This window comes from Corvus cornix, chromosome 1, assembly GCF_000738735.6.
Source record: "Corvus cornix cornix isolate S_Up_H32 chromosome 1, ASM73873v5, whole genome shotgun sequence".
Lineage (NCBI taxonomy): Eukaryota > Metazoa > Chordata > Aves > Passeriformes > Corvidae > Corvus > Corvus cornix.
In genome coordinates, this window is record NC_046332.1 from 37291944 (window position 1) to 37314483 (window position 22540).

A 22540-nucleotide genomic window follows, 5' to 3' on the forward strand; every position below is an offset into this window, starting at 1 on the left:
ATACATGGTGCTTCCTATATCTTCACCCACATCGTTGCCTCACAGACGTTTAAAATAGTACCAGGGTTAGGGCTCTAATGCAGGATATGAAGGAGATATGAATTATTAATCCCTTTTACTCTAGCAATCCAAAACCTCATTGCATGAAGTAAGGTGTGTAGGTGAAGTAGGGAAGCCTTTCCACTGTCACTGAAGCTGTTTTCAGAAAGAATTCAGGAATCAGCCACGGAAGAAAAAACCAACCAACCAATCAACCAAAAACCAAACCAAAACAAACAAAGAAAAAAAAAAAAGAAAACCCACACAAAAGGCATGAGTGAGCATTGCTCTATAGCCTAGTGAGTGACTTGCTTCTGGGCTCTGTTCCTCAGAGCTTATTCAATGAATAGTAATAGTCCATGATGATGTACCCTTGTACTCCTTCTCTCTGGAAAGGTGTTTGTTGTGTAAAAAAATAATAGGCTCTTTGCAGTTTAGACTGACTTATTGTTAGGAGGTAAATAAACCTGGGGATTTTGATAGAAAACCTCTATCAAAACATTCAGCATGACCCTGTTGAATCCCTCAGAGGGCCAGATTTTTAAAGCTTCTGGTAGGTAGTCAGGGGAATGCAGTCACCCTCCTTGCATTAAAATAATGAGATGTGTGTATCAAGATGACTAAAAGCTAGTTTGTGCTCAGCAACCGACAGCCATCAAACCAATCTTATTTTCTTCTGCAACATGTGAGGAAGCCATATAGAAATAAACATTATGGGTGTTAATGGCTTAGGTTTAGTGAGTTTATTTGACATTGTACTGCACAATATTTTTATGTGCAAGCCAGGGAAACATGGTCTGCACCAAACTGTTATCAGGGGAGTTTGTAATAACCATTACACTGGAGGGGTAAGTTACAAAAGCTGCTGGGTGCAGCATGGCTCCTATTTTGATTCCTGAACACATAAGTAGGCGTAAGGACTGTATTGCTAAATGTCAGAAAGCAGAGTGGTGCTGCAAGTTTCCCTGGATAGTGTCGAAGCTGCAGTTGTGGTGTTTAACAGTTGGATAAGGAGTATGGAAAAACCCAGTGAATGTCATCAAGATAAATGACATCCTGTGTTTAGGCAAGAAAACCAAGCGCACTGGTGGTGTGTGGGTAGTGACTGACTGGGCAGCAGAACTGCAGAGATGCAGTTGTATCACTGTGACCCATGGGCTGAAGGTATTTATACTTTCCTAATAGTGTAGAAAGGCAAATACAAATGAGTTGGGTAAACCAGAGTAATGCTGGAAAATAGAAGTAGTTCTTTCTGTTTATTTGGTGTTGGCAAATCCTGCCCTGAAAGGCTGTGCTGTTTTGGGTACAGCACTTCCAAGAAGATGTGGGCTACATCTTCCAGGAAGATGTACAAGATTGACAAAAAAGATCACAAGTCTGGAAGAAAAGTCAGGAAATACTGAAACAGTTGAGAGGGCCTGCCAGGGAAAAAAGAGTTGAGATGATAAAGTATAACAGTCTTTAGCTGTCAGGTAAGTAGCTCTGGGGAAGGAAGTTGACCCTTGTTCTTTCCTTTTTCCCCTTGTCTTTTATTAATTTTATTCAATCTCGGCAAAAAGTCAGAACAAGATTTTTAGTTGTAAGAAAAGAGAGGCACTGAGGTGTGTATCCAGGGAGGTTATGCAAGTACCTGATCAAAGGATAGGCCTGTGTTTGGGGATAAATTGCATCCATCTTGTCTTTGTGCAGGGATAAATTAGATGACCTCTCAAGATTCCAGCTGTCTTTACAGTCTCTCATTTCTAGTAGTTTCTTTAATTTTTGAGATTTCCAGGACATTGGTAACAACATAGAGGCAAAGAACTAGATGAAAAACTGTACCTCTTGGATTATGTTGACTGAATAAACCCTGTATTTAAACTGGATCACTGAAACATACATATGTATGTGTGCATGTTTATTTATATATATATATATATATATACACAGAGGCAAATTTGAGCACAACTGTTTATATAAATATGGTGTATATGTATATATATATAATACAAACTATTTGAGCACGAGTCTGATGAGGAGTGGCTGGGGGAGCTGGAGTTCTTTAGCCTGGAGAAAAGGAGACTGAGAGGGAACCTTCCTGCTCTTAACAGCTACCTGAAAGGAGCTTGTAGTGAGGTAGGGTTGGTCTCATCTCCCAGGCAGCAAGTGAAAGGACAAGAAGAAATGGCCTTAAGTTTTGCCAGGAAAGGTTTACATAGGATATTAGGAAAAATTTCTTCACAGACTTTAGAATAGGCTATCCAGGGTGGAATTATTACCCCTAGAAATGTTCGAAATGTGCGTGGATGCGCTGCTTGAGGACACGGTTTCGAGCTGGGTCGACAGTTGGACTCAATGATCTTAGAGGTCTTTTTCAGCCTTGATGGTTCTAGTGATGCTTTTATATATGTATATATGGTTTTTATCTGTCTCTACACGTGCATTCCACTGCTTCTGGTTATGTTTCTCTATGTTGCCAGCTGCAATGTGTAACCCTAAATCAGGTATAGCCAAAATCCCGACTTCAGGAAAATTGACTCGGGAGCACTGAAGAAAACAAGTATATATGTCAAGTGATGTAGGCCAGTACCCAGGGAAATGTAAATGTCTGATAGGAAAGAGACAGAGGATGAGCCAACCATCCAAGTCCCTACCTCCCACTAAAAAAGACAACACCTGACCCAGCTGAAATGGAAAGCAGGGTTTGAGACACCCACGGATGGTATCACACTGCTAACAGTTTATGCCTCCCGTTTCTGTCCAGTATTTCCCTTCAGTAAGGGGTTGATTATCTTCAGCTCTGCCCTGCCCTCATCCCATAGTACCCTGACTCCATTGGAGCAGTGGTGTGAATAAAGGCCTTTGGTATTAAGGCTACTTTTTTCCCCTCAGAAAAGGGAAAACCAGTGAAAGCCTCTCTTGGTAGCGGTGTTATAGATTGAACTCAGCCAGGTTGTCTGCTTAAGTTGTAAAAATCACTTGAAATATCTTCCCTATGGGGCTATATATTCTTCTACAGTTCAACAAGGTACTTCAGGCAAGATTTCTCTTTCATCTCAAAATGATGGAGTAGAGTACTATAAAATCTGGTTTAGAATTCATCTTTTGTGTTGTTTGCTGTTAACAAAGTTGTGGACTTTTATCTTCTAGTAATTGGCCTTGTGGTTAACATTTGGGTAGTCAGGAAAGGTCATAGGTACACACCAGTGTTAATCATCACACCATAAAAGAGGCAAGAGGAAGCACAATAATCAGATAGCTTGCTTTGTATGTTTGCAAATACTGCTAAAATGAAAAATAAATTTTTTACAGCTTGCTTTCTGGTCTACATCTTGTTTGTTTATTTTTAATACTTGCTATTACTTTTCTTTGCATAGGTTTTCAAGATGAAAATGAGCAGATGACAAAGTTAATCATAATTTTTCAGACATAAACAAAAATGAGTGGTCTAGCTGTACTTGGAGAAACACATTAAATAATGAGTTCAGGGTGGCAGATTAAAACAGGAAGGAGAAACACTATATGTGGCCTTTAATATGTGTAACTTTTACTTTATGTGTGATGCATAAAGGTATTGCCCACTGCAGAAACTTACTGTCATTTGGGGATTATGTCTGTTGTGTTAATGCTCAGCCTTTTAATTGGTGTCAGTCTGGATCAAAATGTGTTATAACTCCACAATTTTCAGTTGAGTTGCACCTCAAATCCTGTGTTCAGTTCTGGGCCCCTCACTACAGGAAAGACATCGAGGGGCTGGAGCGTGTCCAGAGAAGGGCAGCGGAGCTGGGGAAGGGGCTGGAGCACAAGTCCTGTGAGGAGCAGCTGAGGGAGCTGGGGGTGTTTATTCTGGAGAAAGGGAGGCTCAGGGGGGACCTTCTCTCTCTCTCTACAGCAGCTTAAAGGAAGGTTGTAGTGAAGTAGGAAACCTCTTTTCCAAAGTAACAAGCAATAGGACAGTAGGAATGGCAGCAAGTTAAGCCATGGGAGGTTTAGACTGGAGAGCAGGAAAAATTTCTTCTCTGAAAGCATTGTCAAGCACTGGAACAGGCTGCCCAAGGAAGTGGTTGAGTTACAGTCTTGCAAAGTATTTAAAACGTGCAGATGTGACAGTCAGGGATGTGGTTTAGTGGTGAGCTTGACAGCGCTGGGCTGGCTAATCGATGATCTCAAAGGTCCTTTCCAACCTGAATGATTCTGTGATTCTGTGCTTTATACAAGAAGGGTATTGATATTTTTGAATTATGAAGTGAAGTTATTATATATTCCTGATGCTATTTAAAGTAGTAATGACATAGGAGCTGTCATGATGTGACATTCAGTGCGTGCTCCTTTGTTTTAGTACTGAAGAAACCAAGAATAAAAGCCTATTTGAAGAATGGCATTTGAGGTACTAGGCGGGTGTATGTTTCACAAGCTCTTCACACCAGAGATTTGGCAAAGGGCAATATTCTATCATATGCTAATACAAGTCTAAATAGAAAATTTGCTACCTTATTCATTTATTAAAAAAAAATGTACTGCAATCCTCGTATTGTAATAGTGATTCCTGCAAAGGCTTTCTGTCTTCAAATATCTCATGTTCGTGATTGGCACCTTAGAAATCTGAGAAGTTTGAGTAAGTGAGTTGACACAACACAGTTTGCAAACATTAATCCCCCAACAGCTGTAGGCAAGCAGTGTGGGAGGATTGCTGTCTTTACCAGTGCAAGAACCATGGCATTGAAGCAGTTGTTTCCACAGAAGGCATCTCTTCTATAGTCACAGCAGAATTTACCATCACCTCTGTGGCAGGGATGCCACTGACACCCGCTGGTGTGTCAGGAGAGGGTAGCCTCTGGACTTAAGAATTTTGAATTTCAGTAGAAATAGCTTCCTACTTCCCCTTTGCCTCATGCCCATTTCTCTTCCAGCCTTGAGAAGTAACTGAGTGGAAAAGTTGAGTGGAAACAGCTATTGATGTAACTCAACACTTTCTTCAAAGTACTGTTTCTGCCACAGTTTTTCACTGATTTTACCCCTAAGAAGCAAGTATTTAATTCCACCCCTCAAAACACTCTGTGAGAGGGTCAGCATGGGGCTAAGATCTCCCTCTGTATTTCTCCTTCTTTTTTTCTCCTTTCAGCATTTGGGCCAAAAGCCACCAAAGGTTGGTACCTGTATCCCAGCTCAGATCTTCTGACGTGATCATCTGTCTCTCCTTGCATAAAATGGCGCTTTCACCTGTAAGAGCTTTTCTTTCACATCCCGTGGGAAAAATAAGATTGTTCTCTTCATCATACCAGACTGGTACAAGATAACATACATCTCTGGAACTTCTGTATTCCTCTCTCATTTTCCAGGAAGCAAAAATAAGAGCAGTTACCGTCAAGATTTTACTTTCTCTGTTTCTGCCTTAGAATCTCATATATTAGAGTGAGCAACCAGAACACCGTAATCTATATCTGATTTTTCTCCATTGTAGGATCACTAGAAGTAACTTGCAAAAACATTATTAATATTTTGTTAATTCATGGACATCCCTTTTAGGAAGTAGAATACAAGAAGAGGGGCTGGATTATATGTCAGGTTGCATTTACTGGAGTTATCACATCCTGTACATAAACTCACCATCCATGGTGTCACATGCACCAAATTCTCTCTCCCCATTCCCCATTGCAAGATACCCTTGCTGAAGTTTGGTGGTGTTTCAAGGCACAAGTCTTGGGTTGGCCATCTCCTTTCTAGCCATTTGTGCCCTTAAAGACTGTGGTATCTGAATCTTCTGTGTTGTGCCCAGGTGTGCTGTAGTGAGTATCAAATGGGGAGTTTGTGCCAGAGAAAAGTGCAAACCGGGCTAAAAGCTCTCCTGCAGTCACAGATGTGTAGAAGGTGTGTGTTAAGGCCCCTGCCTCAGGGAAGTGTTTAATACTGCTTAGAAACTGGCAGGCACCAAGAGTGGCTGGTGCAGAATACTAAATAGTTTTACAGTTAAAACTTGAGTAAGTTGGGTGTTCAACTGCATGCTCTGAATCGGGGGGAAAAAAATCCCATTTTCCAGCATCCCTGAGGATCATCTGTAATTACTAACTCATTAATTGTTATAGTCGGGTGTGTCCTTTTTTTGTAAGTGGAAGTTCATGGAGGATGTCTAGCTGAAGGAGAGCCTCCCCAGCTGGAAATGTAGACACCTCCAACCATTCAGACCCTGAAAATCTTCCACTTTCTAGAGGGCTTTACTCCTTTTTCATGTTTGTCAGTTGAGTTGACTGTCAGCTGACAGAGTGTTTGGATGTGTGTATCAAGAGACTAAGGGAAAGGGTAAATGTGCTCTGCAGCAGCTGTAGGGTATTCAGAGCCTATGTGTTTCAGCATGAAGGAATCTCCAGCAAGTTCATGGGCGGAGCTCAGTTCCTCATCTGTAAGACAAGAGTCACCTCCTTGACTGCCTTGCTGTTTTGCTAAACTTCTTTGACTTTTTATTTTTCACATTTGTGATACCATAGTGGATAGAGAGGCTCTGCTGTGATTAAAAAACCAAAACAAAATAACACAAGAAACCTAACAGCCTGGTTCATTGCAATATTGCCATTTAATTTGTTCCATATTTTAAAGACATTTGAACCTTTTAAATACACTCTGGTATCTCAAGCACTGCATAAAAACTTTATTCTCTGAAGAGCCAAAAAGTAATTCCTAACGCCCTTCAAGCAGGGACTGGGACTTTGTAATTGCTCTAGCTTTTATGTGTGTGTGATTGAACAAAGAGTCTCCCAGCTCCCCCTTGTGTGGATGCTCAACTCCTGCTACATCAAGCAGAAAACAAGTGTGATTTGTGCTGCTTTTGATCAGACATTTCTACAATGCTTTGCTGCTGGAAAGCAGAATAATACTGTCACAAATTTTAAATTAACAAAATATGCCTAGGAGGGATTGGTAGCTCTTGTTCATATGATTAATGTCAGGCTTGTAAAGTCTGTTCTCCAACAAAAACAACAGCAAATGCTCAAGTGAAAGATGTTAAAAACAGAGACTCTCCATTTTAGTGGATCTTTGTGTTTTAGTTATAATCTCTTACTGAAGCACCCAGGACAAAATCACAAAATCAACTCGCATCAAGGGAGTTGAATTAGCTTATATCTGTGTTCACTTTTAATTAGATTTGAAATGGCTATCCCACAGTAGTGCAGAAACCAAGTCAGTACCATCCCCTCAGGCCTTATTACTGACAACGACCTTAGCATGGATCTGCATATTCAGCAGTCGGGTGGATAAGTGCTTTATATTGGGAAAGATGGGCAGGATTTTAAAAACATGGGATATCTTTGTACAACTCAATTTTTGCTCTCAGTTTGGGAGACTGAGGGACTTTCCTTTTTAAAATGTTCGTATTCTGGAAGGAGTTTTTTGATGCAGCTTTTGTTTAACAGGTATCATTTTATGATAATATTTTTCTGTTCAGCAGTGGAATCATGGCAGCACAGGTAGCAAGTACATTCTGTGCCACCTGATGTATTTCTGTGGGTTTATTTTCCCCTTATGTACATTTCTATTCCTTCAAGATGCGCTCTGAGGCATTTCCAATTTCAGCATTCTGCCTGTCTCATCTAATTCAATTATAAGCTGTTCTGGGCAAGGACCATATCTGGATTCTGCTTTCGAGTTTCAATACACAGCAGTTCTGCAAAGAAATCTTTTTTAAAAAGTATCATGATGAGGGAAGGAACTTATCCGTAGGGATTTGTCATGTGAGAAGAGCATGTCCTGATCTCCCAAACTTTCAGCAATATTGTACCACAGGCACTCCTACCTCCACCCCCACTGGAAATACTCAGTGTGATAGCAGATTTAGCTTAGGGTTTCCATTAGATGGGAAGAGATTTTTCTTTTATTTCATGTTATTATTTTCCCATTTGCTTCTTTTTCAGGCGTGAACAGAAAAGTCACCTATTCCTTGTCAGACTCTGCAGATGGTTACTTCTCAGTTGACCGGTCATCAGGAATCATTATTTTGGAGCATCCACTTGATAGAGAGCTTCAGTCTTCCTATAACATCACTGTAAAGGCTTCAGATCAAAGCATTGTGCTGACCTTATCCTCGTTTGCCACTGTTACCATTACAGTGCTAGACATTAATGACAACCCCCCTGTGTTTGAAAGAAGAGATTATCTTGTGACAGTACCTGAAGACACCTCACCTGGCACCGAGGTCCTCTCTGTTTTTGCTACAAGCCAAGACATTGGTACAAATGCTGAGATTGCGTATCTCATCAGGTCAGGGAATGAGAAAGGGAAGTTCAGGATTAACTCAAAAACAGGTTTGTAAAGTGGCTATTACTTGCAATGCTAAATGAAAGCATCAGAAAAACATGCATGCTTTGGGGAAGGCTCTTGGACCAAAAGGTTCCCAAGGCCAGAGACTCACAGTTTGTCATTGTGTAATTAACTACCAGGTTAAAAAGAAATTTTAGGTTGGAGAGTGATGTCAATTACGGTCACACTCGGCTGCCCCAGCTCAAGTAAGTCTGTTGAAGCCAATATAGGTGTGACAACCTATTAGCCAAACTGTGCAAAACACTTCTGAACACTTGCAATGTTTATTTGCTTAGCAGCTCAGTACAGCCTCAACTGTCTGCCCCTTAGAAAGCATCAAACAGTGCTACCAGGACCTGTTAGGACCAATTCAGTCCTAACATGTGATTGCCATTTATGCAGCTTCCTTGACTTAGGTTGCTCTGATTTGTCTTTTTGACTTCAGCCATGGCCTGGGCTGAGGTCTTTTTGGTTATACATCACAAATTTTAGAAATACACCACTGCTTCTCTTTAAGAAATACCAAGCAAAGCTGTCATATTTGGTGTAAATGTCTCATTTTCTCTGAATTACCTTAGTGGAATATATTTTTTTATCCTCACTGAGTTTTTATTCCATCAACAGTAAGCATTCTTCTCTGCTTCCTGTAGTGGATTCCCTTATTCTCATAGCATTCAGGATGCCCAGTACAAATCTGCCACCAGAGTCTGAGAGCAAAGCAGTCTTGATTTTGAAACACTTGTTCGAGTGCAGCTCAGTAACACGAAAAATCTCAAAATTATGCATTGTGTTATTTTTATAATTGTGTGCAAAAATGGCTCTCCACTCTGCAGGGACTGCTGCCTCTCATGTGAGGGACTTAACATAACTGTGTGTTGTCTGTCATCTTCATCATGTTGATTAGTGCTAGCAAAATTTAAACATAAACACGCCTAGGCAGTGATACTTAACTTCACATTTGACAATGAAGCCAAGGAAATAAATCAATAAAAACCCATAATGAAGCTTAATCACACAGGGAAAAAAAAAAACAAAACTAAAACTATATATTATTCACTAATGTGTGACAGCTCCATTATTATCAGTTTAGAGGCAGGAGCTCAGTTTCTAGACAGCAGAGTGGAGATGTAGCATGCCTGATCAGAGCTTGAAAAATAATGTCCTTCACACCATTTATCAGAGTGGGAACTCTCTGCTAGCCACTTGGAAGCTTCTCTTCAGGGCTCCTGCTTTCAGCAAGTCATGCTGAAAGGTAGAATTCGTTTGGAAAGAGCCCAAACAAGATTAAGAGGAATGAATGACTTGAGGTCTGTAAAATGTGACTTACGAGGAAAGACTGAAGGAATTAAGGCTGTTTTAAGCTAGAAAAGAGAAGACATGCTGTTAGTTTTCCTGCCTGTAGAAAGTAGCTGTGAAGAAGAGGGGAATAAACTGTACTCGTGCCCAGTCATAAGAAAAGAAGTTGCGAATGGACTTAAATTACGTTTTAATTATTTTACTTAAATGATAGGAAGGAATTCCTACCTGTCATGATTATAAAGTCCTGAAATACATTTCCTAAGAAGGTTAGGAAACTGATTGTTGGAGGTTTATAAGAACACTAGAAATCAGATCATTTCTATCCTAGAGGGAGTCTGGGTGCATGGAGTCAATCAAGTTACAGAGAATTTTAATTTTGGTTGTGTGGTGAAGTAACACAAAATTTATAAACCTAGTTGAGTGGGGAGGTCTCTGTTTAATCACTTAAATGATAGACAACTGATTTCTCAAAGGTATTCATATCCCATTCATTTGTATTTAATTCATGAGAAGTTAATTGTGTGGGAGTGAATTTCTGTTGACTTGTCAGGGCTGATTTCCAGAGTCAGCATCCAGTTCTCCCACAGGCTCTGTGAATGAAATGGTAAATTGGTGGATATGGCTCCCACTTCTTCATCTATGATACTCATATAATGGAAGCTATTTTCATGAGGAACCATTCATTGCTTCATGCCTTGTAAAGGTCCTTTCTGCAGAGTGCAATTGGCATCATTCTTTAATCAAACGACAGCAGTAGAAACCGAATAAACATTTTTATTGGATTGGGCAGTCTTGCAGTTAGTGTTGTTATGTGTGCCATGGTGATAAATAGCATGCTGTACTGTTTACTACAGTCAAATCCCTTACTCCGCGGCATGATTTGGTTTTTGCTGGCTGTTGACATTCCCTCCTTTGCTTCAAAGGAGTGATTTCCATTTTTGAAACTTTGGATTTCGAATCGTGCAAGGACTTCTACTTAGTAGTGGAAGCAAAGGATGGAGGCACTCCAGCCCTGAGCGCGGTTACGACGGTGAACGTGAACGTGACGGACGTCAACGACAACGCGCCCACGTTCAGCCAGGCTGTCTACAGCGCCGTCATCAGCGAGGATGCAGCCATCGGGGACTCCGTGGTCATGGTGAGTGGGGCCCTGGGTGGCATTTAGGTGCAATGAAGCCCTCTGCCCCTGACAAAATGCAGCACTGGCTAATAATGATCATTTCTATGTCTTGAATCCCCCAAACCATTTTCTAGCCAATACTCTGCATCTGCTACTGCTCTTCAAGCTGCTGTCAGTTTCTCCCCAAAAGAAAGTAGTAGTGGTACTGACTATTTCTTTTTACAACCTGAACCCGCTACACCCTGTTATGCTGTCAAAGAGCGATGGCCTATTTAAGGTGTTGAATTCATGAGTCAGCAGAAAAAAACAGGTTTTAATAGAAAGGCAGAATTCAACTTTTCAGTGAAATAGTCAGAGAGTCATAGGGTTGGATGAGATCTTAAAGATCATCTAGTTCCAACCGCCCTGCTGTGGGCAGGGACACCTTTCACTGCACCAGGTTGCTCAGAGCTCCAAATACATAGTATTTGTATAGTCTGGCATGCAGTGTGCCATCCCCAAACCTCACAGTCTTCTCATCTTGCAACTTGAGGATCCAGAGAGAAAGTGATGGAATATTAAAATATTCTGTATGTTTTCAGACTAGAATTTTGAAAAGGCCCAAGCGAAGCCTCCTAACAAAACCCTATTGGATTGATGCTGTAGAGGTGTGCAGTTCAGGTGTAACTGGTCTGATGGAAAATGAAATTTAATTTTTGGAGTGTTGAGCAATTAATGTATCATACAGATCACTTAATATTTGTTTTGCTAATTTTTTATTCTTCTCTCAAAAAAAGTTGATAGCAGAAGATCTGGACAGTCCTCCCAATGGCCAGATTCATTTTTCCATAGTGAATGGGGATCAAGACAATGAATTTTCGGTTGATCCTGTTTTGGGACTCGTGAAGGTTAAAAAGAAATTGGATAGAGAAAGGGTAAGACATGTGGGACTTCTTAACTTGCAATGAGTTACAGATGCGCATCAGTCTCCACTCTGCTGCTAGCTCGTGTTGAAGAAGTTTCTTTTATACTCTACAGCCTAAGATTCTCCAACAGGTTTTTCAAATGTTTCCCCACTTCTTTCCATGCTAGCCCTGTTCCCAGTCCTATCTACAGGCCAACTGCTCTGCTGCTACTCCCACCCTGCACCCACACAGCAGCTGGGGTCAGATCAGGGGAGAGAAGCAGCACTGGATTTCTCCCATGGTGCCGACGGGAGCTGCTGCTGTGTTAATGAGCTGCCTGCTCTCCCCTGTGCATGCGAGCACACACGTGCAGCTGTGTGTGCAACAGAGTGCTTACAAAATCCTCCAGATTGTGGCACCGAGCACCGAGCTGAGGCCTCAGCCATTAATTAGCACTCTGCAAAACATGTCACTGGGGAGGGGATGTTATGAAGTAGCCAGGCTGTACCAAAAGTGAAAGAGTGCTTCATTAAACAGATTCTGCTGCTTTGTTTGCTCACTCCATTATTCATTCAGGATTATTTATCACCATTTTTCTATAGCTAGCAATTAGCAGCTTTTGGGAAAAAAAAACAAACAAATGCAGTTGCCTGTGCTACTAGCAGGGCAGGAGAGTGCTACACGGCTTCAGAAATCCATGGCTACACATAAGGAAATCCCTGCCTCCTGCCTCCCAGCAATGCACCCACAAAACTGGGGAAGCAGACTGCTGCCTTCAGAATATGGGCTCAGCTGGAGAAGCTCTTTAATGGAAGCAGACCTGCTTCTTAAAACATTGGGAAAAAACCCCTTCTGTATTATCACATAGGCAGGATTAAATTGTTTGTGTTTGGTAGTAGAATGACTTCACCACAGACTGTCTAGAACAGGGGAGTAACAATGGCTGTACATGTTACAAATTGGCTGCAATAAAAGTACAGGCTGAGTTTCTTAATACGACTTTTCTTTAGTTTCTGAAGTGCACTCAGGTACGGCTGCATTCAGACACACACACCCTCACAAGCGTGTGCAAGTGTAATGCCAGCTGTGTTAGGTCTGCATTTTCCAAAGTTTCCCTCAGTTAAAATAAGCTGCGATATTGTCTTTTTTTTTTTTGCTTCCTTGGCACATTCTGACCCCTTCAGGGAAAGTTATTTATGATGCCCCATCTGCTGTAGATCCCCAAAGGCAGTGCTGACTCCCAGGTTTCAGTGGTTTAAGGAAACTTATTTCCAGAGCTATAATCACATAGAGACCATGACTTTTGCCATCTGCCTTTCTGGGATTCATTGAAATGAAAGCAAACACCCAAAAAAAAAAAATGGGAAAGATTCTACAAAGCTCTCTGTCTTGTCTTCAGCTAGCAGTGGAAATTACAGTTAAAAAGAAAAGATTAGTTCTCTTCCTCAAGTTTCTTGACTTTCCACAGTTCAGGATTCCTCTTCCCTCCAGTGTCACTATGACCCCACCAAATGACAGTCTATCTCCCCCATACAACCCCCCCAAAAACATATTCTCTTTTGCTTTGTATTGGTCCCACATCCCAGACGAGCCCCCTTATTTTGTGTGCTCCATCTGAGCTCCTCCCTACCACAAAAAAGGTGTTATTTTTCAAATGTATTTGATTTCATTCCCACCCACACCCTTCCAAAAAAAGCCCCTTTAACAATATCTTGTTCCTCTCGGCAGGACCTTGCTTTTCCCCTTTCCAGCCCTGCACTGAGAGGGTGCAGCAGAGTGTTGTATCTGGCATGTTTTGCCCTTTGCTTGCTCCCCTGTGGGAGGATTCAGGGGCAGACATGTCAGCAGCTTTCCCTGTGGAGCAAGGAGCAATATACAGTAAAAAGCAGTTTTAAGACCTAAGGAAGCCAACATAAGGATGCAGTTCGGAAAATCCAACTGTCATCCATAAACTGTGCACAGACAGAGCTTTTGCAAGTTGTCACATAAACTCACACCTCACACACGGGCACATATGTGTGTAGAGGGCCCATGGATGATGCGCTGAACTGCCTGCACTGCACTGAGTTGTTTGTGTCTGTTGCAAACAAGTAGACTCAAGCCTACTTATCTTCTGCAGAATGGTGGATAATATTATGTTGCTACAGAGACTTTTGTCCCTCGTACTCCCAAATGTTTTCAAGTGTGTTTAAGCCAACTGCCTGTGAACTTTTTCTTGGCTCTCCATTGCTGTGTTAGAAAAAGTATGTGTCAAACTGACGCTGGCTCTAATAAGCAATTTATATAATGTCTTGGAAACCAACTGCAAGATAAATAGAATCAGGTCACATTTCGCAGCTGACACCTAGGAGAGATGAAAATGTAAGCTTACAGTACTAATAGCTGAGTTCAGATATTATCTGTCATTTATTTTCTGTCTGCCCCTTCATTTCAGGACTGCTTTATCTGATACAGTTATTTTGATACAATGAAGCTGTTTTGTTTATTGTAGCCTTATAAAACAGAAGTTGAGGTGCAGTATCACGATAAACAGGATAATGTTATATACTAAGGGTTGTAAAGTAATGAGGCCAAACAGCCTTCCTTAGAATATGGAAGGGGGGTGCATTGAATGTAAAGAAGCTGGGTTAAAATTTAGGACTGCCTTCATAATGATTTAGTGTTTTCACCTTTTTGCAGATATCTGGTTATTCATTAGTTGTCCAGGCAAGAGATAGTGGCACCCCTCCTTTGTCTTCATCTGTGACGGTCAATGTGGACATTTCTGATGTGAACGATAACAGCCCTGTGTTTACTCCAGCTAACTACACAGCTGTAATTCAAGTAAGTTTATCCTGCACATCAAAAACTTCTCTGACTTTTAAAATGCACGGGCATTTGGTTTTAGTTAAGTACCTCTTGATGATCTATCTGCAAAACATGTATCAAGTGATCTTATCTAAAGGAAAGTATAAACAAATCTTTCTTGAGTCTTTTGGTAAGTTTCTGTTTGCTGAGGCTCCTTAACCACAGCATCTGTCACGCGTTTTAACATTCATCCCTGCTGCACCAGGTACTCTAACCTCAAAATGTCTGCTCTGGGATAAGTTCACACTTCTTTACACCTTGCCCTGGCTGTGAGTCTTGACTTTTAGTCAGTCCTAATCAGACAGAGTATCAGACAGTGCTCAGCAGGCCCTGGAGGTGTGGCAGGTACCTTCATCTCTGCCGCTGGTCCATGGGGCGTAAGCGGTGTCAAAAAACCACAGCTTGTGAAATGCTAGCTTGGGCAGAGAGCATTCAGTTGAATATTCTCAATAGCAAAATGTGGTATTTTCTGATTGCAATATGTATCATTTTAATCCTTTTCTTTATACGCTGTGTATATGTGTAAAGGAAAATAAACCAGTGGGCACAAGCATTTTGCAGCTGGTAGTGACAGACAAAGACTCTTTTCACAATGGCCCCCCTTTTACCTTCACCATCCTCACTGGCAATGAAGAGGAGGAGTTTACACTGGACCCTCACGGCGTTTTGAGGTCTGCAGTCATCTTCAAGCACATGGTCTCAACTGAGTATGTGCTCTGCGTGCAGGTAAGGCTTCATTTTTACATCTACACTGAAACAAAAAAACCTCTTAGTGGTAGGTAACCTGTACTTTGCCTGTATGGGTTGGTTTTGATGGACTGGATTCTGCAAGTAAATACCACACATTCCAGTTTGCAAATGCACAATACAGAATATTTTCTTTGATGTTCTTAAACCTGGTTTCATATAAATATAAATAGGTAGCCAGCCACCTTTCCAGTTTCCTTGGCATGAAATGAATTTTCTGAGCAGCAACTGTTATGGTTTAAGATTTTCATCATTTTTTTTCTGTAGCTAAGGAAGGAAAATGAGCAAAAATGCATTATATACATATAAATACACCCCAGAACAAGTGACTGAAAAATACTGTTCTAGGAAGGAAAATCATTTCTGCTTTTAAGTCATAAATTTAATCATAAATTTTTGGAAGCCTTCCAAGAATTCATGAAATCGCATTTCCAAGGTCAACTTAGCTTTTAAAGAATGTCAAAATAAGACATGCAATAGAAGTCTGGCTCAAACTTAGCTTTAGAATAATTGTTGAGAAGCTTTGTAACCAGGGTAATTTTGATTGCCAAAACCTGTAAATCCAAAAGTAATTTGTCCACATTTCTCAGGCCTGCCAGAGAAGATGTATTAGGGTTCAGTAAATATGCAAGTCTGGGGAATCAACCTCTTCTCTGAAATGAGTCATGGTCCCATAAGCTATGTCTCAAATTCCTCCACTTGCTTTGCTGGGGTTGATATCTCTAAACACAGCCTATCTGTTCCTTTACAAGCACATTTAATGCCATTCACAGCAGCAGCATCCTCAGTTGCAGTTGTTGGTTACGACTCAAAAAATACAAGGTCTGATGCTAATTAACAGTTCAGATCAAAAGTTTTACAAGTTTGCCATTTAATATCCTTGAAACCTATTTTTTTAGCCCTGTAGGAAAATAAAAAATCATCACCTTTTCTTTCTTACCATGCCTTAATCATAAAATACCCTGCTTTCAGGGTAATTTGCTAGCCAGAGTTTTCGTGTAGCCAAAACTGGGCATGAGAGTTAAATTTTAGCAGCATCCTCTAGCTTAAGAGATCCACGTATTTCATATCAATGAAATATTAGACAGACCACCATGCCTGAGATGCACCAACATGCTCAGAAGACGACGCTGTTGGATTGTGGAGGCATGATTCCTCCCAGTATTATTTTCTTCAGGGATTTCTGCAGTGGAAACATATTTTATAGTTTCCTGTTGTATATAGACCATAGAATAGTTTCTTTCCATCTATATGTGCCAGAGTGCTCCTTTCTCTTTTTCACTATATTTCCACTGTATCTCTTTCCACTATCCACTCTATCCTACTATATAACCTCTGTATTAGGTTTATTAAGAATTAATGTTAAACTAGAAAGTGAAATGAGACGTAATCTCTTCGGCATGTACATAACCTCTGTATTAGGTTTATTAAGAAGTAATGTTAAAATGGAAAGTGAAATGAGACGTAATCTCTTCGGCATGTACATGGGTATCTGTCTGTATATATATATATAAAAATATATAAAATATATATATTTTTAAATATTCCACCCAGCTCTTTTAGGAGTGAAGATGAATGAATTTAAGAGTGTCTTAGAATTACTAATCTATGCCTAGTAATATCCATATTACTGTTGTCATCTTGCCATTTTTTTCTTCAGCTTGTAAATTTTGCACCCCATGTCCAAATACAAAGATCTTTGAACATGTGCTACATCTCTTCCCAGTGGCAGTTTAGTCTTCTGTTATTCTCTGGAGCAAATAAATGTGTGGAGCAGTATATCTTAATAGGGGCTACAATAAAACATTTTTCTTATTGTAGAAAAGGACACTGATTCAAGTTTGCACACCTTTCTGTCAAGATGGCCTTGGGTTTTTTGTCATACTTGCTCTTTTGCTCTCTATGAAAAAAGTGCAAATGATGCTATAATAGCTGCTCTGGGTCATACAGTCATCTGTCCAAGTGCAGTTCTGCTCTCGTATTTTGTCATTAGTAACAGCACAAGCACCTGTTTCATTTTTGGAGGATGATAAATTTCATTTATGTCAAGCATGTTTCTTGATTGCTTCAGGTAAGGAAGTACAAAATGCTGTAGAAAAATGCTGAACTCCCTAACATCCACACAAGCTAACAGTCTGGAGTGCTTTGCAGCACACCAAGCAATGCAGAAAGCTGGTATTTCAGGCTCTTTTCCAGGGTAGAAGTGAGCCCAAACTCTGTTCAGTGCGGAATATACCACATTGTTGGTATATTCTCTGTTGTGAAGATGACAAGTGATAGCTGTGGGATCCTGGGAAGATTTCAGTTTGAGTAATGAGACATTCTACTGACACATTTCTCTCTGCAATCCACTTAGAGATCTGTGCTTCCCCTAAAGAGCTTGTAAGTTCCACCTCTAGAAATGGCTGAGACACTTCTTTACACATGTATTTTGCAAATGCATTTGAGAAATTCTTTTGAGAATTTCTTTTCAGAACTACTGATGCTATGAGAATATACATAGCAAGAAGTTAAGGTTGTAGGCTGCGTTCTATGTGTGGGGTTTTTTTTGATTTATTTTTTTATTTTTTCTAAATTACATTAGGCAAAGGACTCTGGGAAGCCTCAGCAGGTTTCCCACACCTACATACAGGTGAGGGTTATTGAAGAGAGCATTCACAAACCGACTGCCATTCCACTGGAGATTTTCATTGTCACCATGGAAGATGATTTTCCTGGGGGAGTCATTGGGAAAATTCATGCCACAGATCAGGATGTGTATGATGTCCTCACATACATGCTGAAATCAGAGCAGAAAAGTTTGTTCAAGGTCAACAGCCATGACGGGAAGATCATTGCTCTTGGAGGGCTGGATAACGGCAAGTACGTCCTGAATGTCTCTGTCAGCGATGGTCGGTTCCAGGTGCCCATCGATGTTGTGGTCCACGTTGAGCAGCTGCTACAAGAAATGCTGCAGAACACGGTGACCATCCGCTTTGAGAACGTTTCTCCAGAAGACTTCGTGGGTCTGCACATGCACGGGTTCCGGCGCACCCTGCGCAACGCGGTGCTCTCCCAGAAGCAGGACAGCCTCCACATCATCAGCATTCAGCCGGTGGCGGGCAGCAGCCAGCTTGACATGCTGTTTGCTGTTCAGATGCACAGCGGTGGTTTCTATAAGCCTGCCTATTTGATTCAGAAGCTTACCAATGCGAGGAGACACTTGGAAAATGTGATCCGTATTTCTGCTATCCTGGAGAAGAATTGCTCTGGACTGGATTGTCAGGAGCAGCACTGTGAGCAAAGCCTGTCTATTGATTCACATTCCCTGATGACTTACAGCACAGCACGAATTAGTTTTGTGTGTCCCCGCTTCTACAGGAATGTGCGCTGCATGTGCAATGGTGAGTACTACTCCCTCTTCCCCTCCCATCATGGCACATTATGCGATAGGATCCATTTTATTCCTCTTATGCAGATTAGAAGGGGCATTTCAATTCAGTCCACTAAAGCATGACTGGCTGATGCGTTGTGGGAATTGATTTCTCAGGCTCGGGAAGAATTGTTCGTGTTTACTGATGTAAATGGAAGTTTATGAACTTTGGCCTTTTACAACAAAGACTGCTTTCCTGGAGGCTCCGTAATCAGAGCCATCAGCCAGCTTCCAGGGGTGGGGGAGGAGTGGGAGAGGAAGGAAGAGGAGAGAGAGGGATGTAGTTTCCCAAACAGTTGATGGAATAAACTGGATTGTGACCACAGCAGAGCAGCCTGGTCTGCAGCAATGCACCAGCAGTCTCCAAGGAATAGCACCTCTGACCTAAGCCGAGCAGGTGGAAAGGCCTTTTCCAGTCCTGTTGTTGCAGAGAACCATGGAAACCAATGAAGTATTATATTAGCAAGTGCTGTTCCTGACCTTTAATGCTACTGTAGGGGGTAGGGTGGGTTTCAGGCTGCTCCACATTTTGGCAGAGATTTCACATGAACATACGACAAATAGACTAGAGAGCCAATCTTCTGTATGATTCTGCACTTGGATTTTAAGACCTCAGGCATTTATAATACTGGCTCTATTTCTTTTGTTTGCCAGGCTATTTGCTCCTCATTCCACTTCATATAAGAGCAGAGAAAAAAGCTACTGTAAAATCTGTACATCTAAGTCTCCCTCATCTTAAGCACACATGCACACACACACAGAGCAGTACAAGAATTCAGCAGCCATATCCCTCAATAACCAACCTTTGTTTCTGCAGCAGTCAGCAGGGCTTCATGTTTTACCACTGACCTCAATGGGGATGAAAACAGGCATAAATTGCATAAAACTTAACCAGAAATCTTTTTTTTTTCCTGCAGCACATGGATAATAATGCCGTAGAAGCTCAATTCTGTAAAAAATACCATGGTTCTCTATCTGAGGTACATTCAAGAGCAGACTATCTGGCCACTTTTTATGTAATAGTGCTATAAGTTTCAAATAGACATATCTATTACAACAAAAGTCAGCATTTTGTTACACATGAAAGGCTCTGAAATAAAGGATTTTCACAGGTTTAAAAGAGACAATGCTGCAATATCCTTCAGCCAGGTCCAGGAGTCAGTGCAGGAATACTGTCTGCAAAACTTCTTTATATTCTCTAAGTTATAGCTTAGTCTCACTTTTGTATCAAGAAATCACAAATCTTCATCTCCATGGGGATAGTCCTCACAGTCAGAAATTGGGTTTTTGGCAGCCAAAATTTTCACTGTTTATCATTTCATTTCACTACCTATTAAAGTCAATAATGATGTATTATTCCCTGTGCCTCATAATCCCTTAGTTTAACTCCAAAAAAGGGGACTTTGCAATGCAGTACAGTTCTGACCCAGCAGCTGTCCTGGCACAGCAAGTTTGCAGTGGAAGCACAGAAATTCAGCTGGGAGAGTGATTTCCAAATTTTTCTGTCATGTACCAGTCAATCTTCAAAATGGATGACAGGCTGCTGGAAAGGCAGTGTGGTTCTGAGCGCGGCTGTGGTCCCCAGCCTCTGGGCCATTTATCATGGCCTTGAAGACTGCTGTGTGGGAATGTTTGCAACAGGCAGCTTGTCCTGGTCCTGCTGAAAAGCTGAAGGCATTCCCACTGCTTCCGTTAGAGCCACTATGTGCTGATTTCCCAAGGGGGATCCACATGATTTGGGGTGAGGTTAAGCACAGCCAGCCTGCCATCCAACCTGTAGTAAAAAAATGTCCAGAGCTGCGGAGTTAGGTATAGCTGCCAAAGAGGTGAACACCTTGGTGCCTGTTATTTGCATGGAAATAAGACACCTTGGTGGGAAGCAAAAATTCATGCTTTGGATCTTCTCCTCGTTGGTTAATGCTTCATCATCTTCTACTGTTTTTAATTAAAGGAGCCACAGAAGATACCTTGGTATTTAGGTAAACACAGTGTGTTTTCTCACATAAGACTGGTGAGAGTATATTAGTTAGAGAATGTATGGGTAGTTTGGCTTTCATGAAAGCTAAAGACTAGAGTAAAAGAGTTAGAAAAATGCAAATACTTCTTAGATCAGTAGTTCTTGTAAATGAATGCACAAATGCGGCAAGTCAGGAAAAAGTGTACAAATTTATTTAGGCTCGTTTAATGAGACAGCATTAGCTAGATATTAGTAGTGTAATAAAAGTATTATACTTCCTTTGTTGCTAAGAGAGTTCCACATCCAGTAAATATTAATAGCTTGAATTATGAAAAAGCCATTAAAATATTGCATGTTTCCAGAGATCTGATTCAATTATGGCCAGAAAGCTTGAGTTTGAACTAATTCACTCATTCTTGAAATATGTATCATACTTGGAGTGTTTTTCCCACTGGCAGATGTCACAGATATGCACAATTTATGCATGCCAGCTGTGCATAACTTACCTAGATTACCTTTGTGAGCAAACAGAGATATCTAATGTGAAAATGCAGGGAGACTGTAAAGTAGGCAGTGGGTGAACTTCGGAGGTTCAGCAGCTCAGCTCTGGAAGGATAAGTTCAAAAGTTCACGTGCATTAATCAGCTTTTAGATCAATAAAATTGAACTAAAGAGTTTTCCAATAACAGACTGTCTCCTTAGATTTTTGGTTCATCTGTTTGTGTTTGTATGAAAAATATTGTCACAAACTGGGGTTTGTGTCAGCATGATCATAGGGGCTATGCAGTTACCAATCTCCCGTCACATGGCACAGGGTATGCAAAGATCTGTCAGTGCTGGGGGAAATAAAAGTAGGAGGAATGGAATAAGTATATTCCTGTAAAATAGTTCTCATGGCATTCTCATTTTTCTGAGGCAAAAATCTATTCCATATTTTTTTCATGATGCAGAGTAATTCTTTTGTGTTGAGACAAAGGTGCAGGGACACAGCAGGTTTTGTTGGGACTACTTTGCTGTGGAGTTGTTCTGCATTACAATCTTAAAAAAGTGGTGTTACATTAATATGTTCATGGGAGAAGGCTGGATTGAAATAATCTTGACAAATATGGGCATATATCTGCATCTGTGCTGGTCACTCCAGGCCCTATTTGCAGATAGTGGGAAGAATGAGGTATTTTTTAATAATGTGATACATCTCTCCCTAGATGTCTAAAATCAGTCAGATGAATCATGCCCTAAAGTTAGAGGAGATGAATTCCATTTCAAGTGTTTAATATGGTTCTGGCCTAATAGTTTGAAAGAATTTTTCTAATAGACCCAGGAGTGTTCAGCGAAAGTGCAGACACATCCATGTTATTTAATCAAGAGAATAGCAGTCTTGGACCACTTTCTCATGAAACAAGATAATTCAAACTTTATGAAGCCCGTTCTAGTATTTTGTGGATGCTCTGACAAAAGGAAATCATAGACTGTGAGGATCTGCTATTAATATAGGACCTATTCTTCAGAGATGGTTTTTGGCCTCAGCTCCACAGAGCACACACTGCATCCAGAAGAGTCTTGGGTGGACTGGGCATCAGTAACCCAGTTCTTATGTGTACAGCACTGCTCTTCCCATTTTCAGGAAGCACACACATACATATTAATGAGCCTGGAATTCTCCTGGAAAACTGACGAAAAAGGTGTGTGTTTGGGAACAAAGAACTGCATATAACTTTGTTAGATCTGGCCGTAGTCTGTTTGATGTCACACTTGTCTAAGGAAGGTTTTCTCACTGTGACTATCTCCAGTAGTAAAGCCCATGCTGAGAATGCACAAGCTCATATAAAATGTGGGAGAGCTGAAGCATGAAGTGGGGGCATGACTGTGGAACCAGGGTAAGTGGGAATTGCTGTCTATCACTTAAGGAGCCCTAATGGAAGCTGGGATCAAGGAGTGCATGAAAGAGTTCAAATGTTTTGTTATTC

General features: G+C 40.9%; 1 protein-coding gene across 11 annotated transcripts in view; it reads left to right on the forward strand.

The window, feature by feature from the left end:
* Nucleotides 1–22540, forward strand: part of FAT3 (FAT atypical cadherin 3) — a 402929-nt gene that overhangs the window by 340000 nt on the left and 40389 nt on the right. For all 11 annotated transcript variants that reach the window (XM_039563113.1, XM_039563130.1, XM_039563138.1 and 8 more), the window contains 6 exons: nucleotides 7923–8312; nucleotides 10530–10744; nucleotides 11503–11640; nucleotides 14290–14433; nucleotides 14986–15183; nucleotides 17789–18587. In XM_039563113.1, coding sequence (XP_039419047.1) covers nucleotides 7923–8312; nucleotides 10530–10744; nucleotides 11503–11640; nucleotides 14290–14433; nucleotides 14986–15183; nucleotides 17789–18587 — 1884 coding nt within the window. The remainder of the gene's footprint in view (nucleotides 1–7922; nucleotides 8313–10529; nucleotides 10745–11502; nucleotides 11641–14289; nucleotides 14434–14985; nucleotides 15184–17788; nucleotides 18588–22540) is intronic.